The 7,500-nt window shown below is 41.1% G+C and overlaps 1 protein-coding gene across 1 annotated transcript in view; it reads left to right on the forward strand.

Moving 5' to 3' along the window:
* Positions 1-7,500, forward strand: part of LOC119584209 — a 31,332-nt gene that overhangs the window by 10,449 nt on the left and 13,383 nt on the right. The window contains exon 3 of the mRNA XM_037932720.1: positions 6,301-6,518. Within this exon, the coding sequence (XP_037788648.1) occupies positions 6,301-6,518 (218 nt within the window). The remainder of the gene's footprint in view (positions 1-6,300; positions 6,519-7,500) is intronic.

The following is a 7,500-nucleotide window of genomic DNA, read 5'->3' on the forward strand; positions in this document are numbered from 1 at the left end:
AGAAACAGGCAGACAGATAGGTGGACAGAGAGAAAGGTGGACGGATAGGCAGACGCAAGCAGACATTATTTAGTTATGTGTGGGTGTCCGTGTGGGTGCTTGTGTCTCTCGTATGTATGTCCGTGAGACCTCTCTTTCAAATCATTTTAAGTTCATGTCTTCTTTCTTGCGACAGTCTGTCCCAGACGGAAGTGCTCCATCGTCTTATTTTCATGTTTTTATACATTTCTCTCTTGCCTTTCTCTCTTTCATTATCTTACTCTTCATCACGGTAATGGCTGTCGTATTCTGGGTGATGCTGTCACCATTCTGGCTTGCTAAACTTTCTTTTCCTCTCTCTCTCTCTCTCTCTCTCTCTCTCTCTCTCTCTCTCTCTCTCTCTCTCTCTCTCTCTCTCTCTCTCTCCAATATTACTACTACTCATCTCATCATCTCCCCCACTCCCACTCACACTCCACACCTCCCCCCACCTCACCCAATCATATATATATATATATATATATATATATATATATATATATATATGTGTTGGTGAGTAGTGTGTTGTGTGTAGGTGGTTGGTATGATGAGTGTGAGTGTGAGTTGAGTTGATTATGTAGTTTATTGTATGCTGTGAGTCTATGTGTGTGTGTGTGTGCGTGTGCGTGTGCGTGTGCGTGTGCGTGTGCTTGTGCGTGTGCGTGTGCGTGTGCGTGTGTGTGTGTACAGATAGACAGACAGATAAATATCGATATTGATATAGATAATGATATAGATATATAAATATAAGTAGACAGATGGTGATAATAACAATTTGCATTCGCAGTTTTGTTATTCCTGCGTACTTTCTGACACTCCCTAACAGCGGCGACAAAAGTGGGAGAGATTAGAAAACAGAAAGGATGAGTAGGAATCAGTAAATATACAAGACTACAGTAGATGAGACACGAAACTTCAGTCCGGAAGGCAATATACAGTAGATCCTAAGAAAAAAAAAGGCGATAGTGTGAAATAGCGACGGAAAGGTAGCCGAAAAGGGGAAGGGAAGGGCAGGGAAGGGCGGAGAAAGGGGAGAGGGAGAGACACCGCGAGAAGGAAGGGTTGGTGGGAGGGAGGGAAGGAGGTCGCTGTATTCTTGGTGATGCAGTCATCCCGTCCAACTTTCTACGCCTTGCACTTCCTAGTTAACTTGGTTCGTTTGTCGCCATCGTCTGTCACTTTCCTGGCGTGAAGGCTGGCGAGATCCGGAGTGCTTTCGATCGCCTTGGGAGTGCCTTTTATATAAACATAAGGCTTCGGTTCTGCTTCTCCATTTTTTTATAGCCTCCTGTATTTTTTTTTCTCCTGGTAATGTTACTGTCCTACGAAATAAAGGCTTGCTTATTCAGTCACGTAGCATTCAGTTCTTTACATTCGCGATCCCTTTGTTTACCTCACGGCCGCCGGAGTTTCGGATGGTCGTCGCGTCGTCCTGATTTTCTTCCTCGCGGCGCGGATTTCTCTTTCGATATCGCACGCTCCTCACTGTTACCTTTATCATGAGCCTGAACGTTCCTCTCGCTTTAAAAGTCCAGTAAATGTGACTTTAGTGTGGCGTTATTAGCTTCACTTTGCTTTGTTAAACCTTTGACATATAATGGGGTCTTGATCTTCCGGGATATATAATGGAGAGAGATGCATAAAGGGAGATGGAGGGGAGGAAATATACAAGGAGACACTGTGATGAATTGAGGAAGTGGAAGATAAATGAAAGCGACATAGAAAGCTAAAGAGAGATACAGAAAAAAGGTTAGAAACATAAATGTACAAAAGGATGAATAACGAATTGGGTGAGGTTATGAGAGAGAGAGAGAGAGAGAGAGAGAGAGAGAGAGAGAGAGAGAGAGAGAGAGAGAGAGAGAGAGAGAGAGAGAGAGAGAGAGAGAGAGCAAGAGAGCAAAAGTTAGAGAAAGTATAATGCAGAAAGAAATGTTAAGAAAGCAAATGAGAGAGAGAGAGAGAATGTCTTGTAATTTCAAGAGAAAGCAAGAAGGGTATTCTTGCAGATGTCTTGGTTCAATAAATATCAAATTAATAACACAAATATAAAATTAGCGGTAGGAATATATATAAACTGCAATAGTTCTACGCAAACACATAACCTCACGAATTATCATTTATGCCCCAGCACCAATAGGGAGTATACACTGCTATATAATCTAAAGAAAGAAAAAAAGAATACTCTCGTTTGATGCCCACAGATACTGACGCGTCCACACACACACTTCCCTGTGTTTTTCCTCCCATCAATTTCCGCTCTTGAGTTTTTCGTCCAACTGAAATCTCAAAAGCGCAGTTTATCTTTCTTTTTGCTCGGGCTTTGAGATGTGGATGCAGGTTTTAGTGAGCGTTTTGGCCCTCTTGATGAGTGGTAGTGATTTCTCTGAATCGTCTTTATGAAAGTGTCGAGTGTGGGTTGTGCTTCGCTATTTTTCTTTACTGGTTCCTTCGTTTACTTGTTTGTTTCTGTTTCGCTGCACCTCCCTTCCTTGCACGCTAGTCATGTTTACTTTGTATTCATATGTCTCTCCTGAGTATCCTTGAAGCTCTGAGGATGTGTAGTTATTTAGGAGTTACAAAGGATCCTGTCAAGGTGAAGTTTAATGGAGACTTGTCGCGACTACAATTGAATTGAAAGAAATTGTTTGCTTGTTTGCAAGAGGATGCATCTGCATCGCATATCAAGTCGTGCTGATAAAGTCATTTGGTTTCTTTTTCCGTCTCTCTTTAATTCCGCTTGTTTTTCATTATAACTTAGCATCCCAGAGTTCTCTCTCTGTGCGAGTCGTTATTTGGCAACTTTCACTCTTGAGTTGCCGCAACTTGATTTTTTGTCAAGCGTCACTTAGGTATTTTGTCGCAGTGCAAATTAACTATTGTCATCAGGTGTGATTTGTGTTGTACCTACAATTAACAGCTTAGCGTGGAACAGACTGTGGGCATTGATTTATTCTACTTGCAAATTGTTTCGGTGTTATGATTATTTTTCTTTGTAATCGTAGTCGATTGTACAATTATGGTATTACCTTTGCCAATAATGTCCGTGTCTTGTATACTAAAGTTAGGGGAACGATTCCACAAGTATGTTGACTGTTTAGAAAGTCGGTTTTCGACGAGCAGTACCGTCTTAGCTACCACAGAGCTAGATAGTCGGCAGAAGTACTTCAATTCAAAATCTTGGAAATAAATCGGAAACTTTCTACAAATTGTAGATAAAACCTCGACGAGGTTATGTTACTTTCTCAGTGCTTGTAATCATTCAGGTTGCAAGCGTATTTTACGAATTTACGTCTCCGTGCTTTGAGATTTCCGTTTTATTTTTTGCAGTGTTTCAGACTTCGATATCATTATCGATATTATTAATATTTATATTAATTCGTTTTATTTTATATTATATTCTAATATTTTCTTTCATATATATATATATATTTATATATATATATATATATATATATATATATATATATATATATATATATATATATATATATATATATATTACACTAACTGGCGTTTTAGGAGTGCCATTTTTTTCACTATTTTATTGTTTTGTCTTCCGTCATAATAAACGCGTCTTGGTTCACAAATTCTTCATAAATATGCAGAGAAATAGTCCTCTGCCGCAGCAAAGCCAATTGTATAGTTAAAGTTTGATTACTTTTTCCTCTTAAAGCAAAACTACCTTTCTTAACCCTCCCCTTCCATCTTCTTTCATTAGGCTTTCCTTACTTTTGCTTGCTTTCCTTTCCGTATTCCCTTTCCCTCTCTCTCCACCTCCACTCTTTCTTCCCCGCCCTTCTGTCGTCCTCTCCTCCTCCTCCTCCTCCTCCTCCTCCTCCTCCTCCTCCTCCTCCTCCTCCTCCTCCTCCTCCTCCTCTCCTCCTCCTCCTCCCTCCTCCTTCCCCTTCTCCTCCTTCCCCTTCCTCCTCCTCCTCCCCTTCCTCTTTTCCCTCCTCTTTTCCCTCCTCCTTACTCCTCCTTCCTTCCTCTTTTCCCTCCTCCCTTCCGTTCTCCCTTATGCCTTGCAAGCAGCATTAACATGCACAGCTTCCGTCCTTTATGATAAATACCGAGACCTTCGACTCGATTGCATGGCATTTGTCGTGTCATGCAGTCGCCTCTTGTTGGTCATGCTGCCGTCTGTCGTGTGCTGTCTACTCATCTACCCGTCTGGAAACTCGTTTACTTATAATCTACCATCCTTCCTTTTCAATCGATGTCGTATTTTATACCATCTGATTTCCTTTCCATGTTTTTTTTTCCGTTCATGGCACAGTAGCCATGATGATAAGCCTTATTGCTCCCTTTCATTCGATTTCTTTCATGTCATTCGCGTGGGAAGAAATTCCATATATTTATCAAAAGTGATTGTTCCTCTCTTATCACTTTTTCGTTCCTTTTTCTGGATTCCGTTATCTCTACATCCTCCTCTCACCTCTTCTGCTCGGTTGCGCAAGTCACCCGCCAGACCTCCTTTTTTTTTCTCTCTCTCCCTCTTTCTCTCTTCTAAAGTCAGTTTGAGATTCCTGCACTTCCGTTCGAGGAAATCGTCGAGACTAGCGGTTCTTTTTTTTGTTCTCCTTTTCATGCCTTTTATATATGTGTGCGTGTGTGTGTGTTTGAAGCCTTGAAGTGACATCAGAAATCAGGTGTGTGTGTGTGTATGTGTGTGTATGTGTATGTGTATGTGTGTGTGTGTGTGTGTGTGTGTGTGTGTGTGTGTGTGTGTGTGTGTGTGTGTGTGTGTGTGTGTGTGTGTGTGTGTGTGTGTGTGTGTGTGCGTGTGTGTGCGTGTGTGTAAAACACTCTACCGTGTTTGTACATTGGTAGAAAAACCTATAATGCAGAGGCAACGTGGTGAGCACGGGGCAGGTGAGGACAGGTGAACAGCCTGATCCTTCGACCTGATCTGACCTCCCTTCGCTTCCGTTCACATGTCCTCACCCTGCCTCGTGTTCACCGCCTTGCCTCTCTTTTCTCTCTTTTGTACTCCCTCCTCTCCCCTTTCCTTTGAGACATGAAAATGGACTCCAGGAGGATTTCGAAAATATTGTCTCATTTTCAATAAATCTAATTTGTGCATTGTTTTTTTCTACCACACACACATATACATATACATACATATACATGCAAACATGTACATACATATATCACATAGCCTTTCCTTGTTCTCTATTCCACAAACCACACCGATATATATATATATATATATATATATATATATATATATATATATATATATATATATATATATATTACTGTTTAATTGTGCTCTTATTGCTAATCTTATCTCTATCATTTTTATTGAGTCCACCATGGTTGTGAGTTGGTCCTAAAAGGAAGAAAATGCTGATTTTTGTTTATTCTTCGGTAGTAGTTCGTGTGCATTGTAATGGAACAGTGAACGGCAGATATAAATCCATTCTTTCGCAGCACAAGGCAACTTTTCAGTTTAATCCCCGAAGATGTAACGTTGTCCGTTTTCAATTTCCCTTAATTAACATCATGACAGACTTATGAATTTAGATATTTAGGCACCTATTTTTGTAACTGAATTTATTATTATTGTTATTATTAGGATTAGTGTTATCATCATTATTATTATCATTTGTTGAGTGAATTATTAAGGACTGATTATTAGTATTTGGTAGGATATGAGAAATTAAGATGAAGAGTAGATTAAAGAAAGCTTTCGGGTAGAATGAAAGAGTGAAAGTAGATTAAAGCTAAAAGCAGCTGTTTGCTCTCTCTTGCCTTGTAGTTATAGTCGCTATCGCACTCATTGTTAGTATTGCCATTATTAGAGTTAGTATTGTTTTTTTCGAAGACCATTATTTATGTTTTACTTTTATGAACATTTCTTAACTTTCTAAGTAACGCTATCATAATGCTTCACATATTGCTGCCTCTTCTGACATTTTTGCGATCTTGGTTTAATTTTAACATCAGTGTCACCGTGTCATGCGTTTTATGTACCTCGTTCATTCTATTTTATTGTTATTGTTTCCGTAACGCCGCTCTTCTTATCGCTCTTTCGTTAACGTCGCTGTTCTTTATAGTGACCTAATTTGATATCATGATGCATGTCGGTAATTCCTGTCATTTTCTATACTAACTTTATCGATGTGAAGGTAATAATTCTTCAGTGACATTCCCGTGACATATTGATACTATTGATATGGAATCCAAACCCAGTGTCAATTTCAAAGCGCTCTTAAGCCGTCGGAGGCCCTCTGCTTTTCCCGTTCCAAGCGCCTCACCGCTATCCCTTCGTGCTTGCAGACACAACCTGACGGTGGGACAGGTGTCCCTCGTGCTGCCCCAGCTGGACACTATGATGACCGTCCTGGCCGAGTCCTGCCCGACCCCGCTGCCGCCGTCCTCGTGCCCGCCCTCCAGGTACCGCACCGCCGACGGTACCTGCAACAACCCCGACCAGCCGCGGTGGGGCGCCGCCAGCACGCCCTACCTCAGGCTGCTCCCAGCCTGGTACGCCGATGGTAAGTTCGGTTGGTCTCTCTCTCTCTCTCTCTCTCTCTCTCTCTCTCTCTCTCTCTCTCTCTCTTCTCTCTCTCTCTCTCTTTCTCTCTCCTCTCTCTTTCTCTCTCTCTCTCTCTCTCTCTTCTCTCTCTCTCTCTCTCCTCTCTTTCTCTCTCTCTCTCTCTCTCTCTCTCTCTCTCTCTCTCTCTCCTTTTCATCTCTCTCTCTCTTCTTCTCTTCCTCTCTCTTCTCTTTCTCCCCTCTCTCTCTCCTTCTTCTCTCTCTCTCTCTTTTCCTCCCTCTCTCTCTCTCCCTTCTTCTCTCTCTCTCTCTCTCTCTCTTCTCTCTCTCTCTCTCTCTCCTCATTCTCTCTCTCTCTCTTTCTCTCTCTCTCTCTCTCCTCATTCTTCTCTCTCCTCTTTCTCTCTTCTCCTCTCTTTCTCTTCTCTCTCTCTCTCTTTCTCTTTCTCTTTCTCCTCTCTCTCTCTCTTTCTCTTTCTCTCTCTCTCTCTTTCTCTTTCTTCTCTCTCTCTCTTTCTCTTTCTCTTTCTCTTCTTTTTTTTTTTTCTTTCTCTTTTCTCTTTCTCTTTCTTTTTTTATTTTTTTTACTTTTTTCTTTTTTTTTTCTTTTTCTTCCTTTTCTTTCTTCTCTTCTCTTTTCTTTCTCTTTTCTCTTCCCTCCTCTTTCTCTTTCTCTTCCCTCTCTTCTCTCTTTTTTCTTCCTCTTCTTCTTCCTCTCTTCTTCCTCTCTCTCTCTCTCTCTCTCTCTCGTCTTTATTTCATTTCTACTCATTTCTAATTACACATCCCTTCCCATATTCTTCAACAGGTCTTTTATGATTACTGCACGATTTTTAGTCTCGTTTCTTGCGCCAGAACAAGTTTGTACATGGATATGGCTGTCACGTTGCTGTATTATAAACATACAAAGGCCGAAAATCTTAATTGCTGTGTGGTGACCAACCCAGAGGCTATTTACTGACCGTGTAGCGTGTCTGCTGA

The sequence above is a fragment of the Penaeus monodon genome, chromosome 18 (assembly GCF_015228065.2).
Source record: "Penaeus monodon isolate SGIC_2016 chromosome 18, NSTDA_Pmon_1, whole genome shotgun sequence".
Classification (NCBI taxonomy): domain Eukaryota; kingdom Metazoa; phylum Arthropoda; class Malacostraca; order Decapoda; family Penaeidae; genus Penaeus; species Penaeus monodon.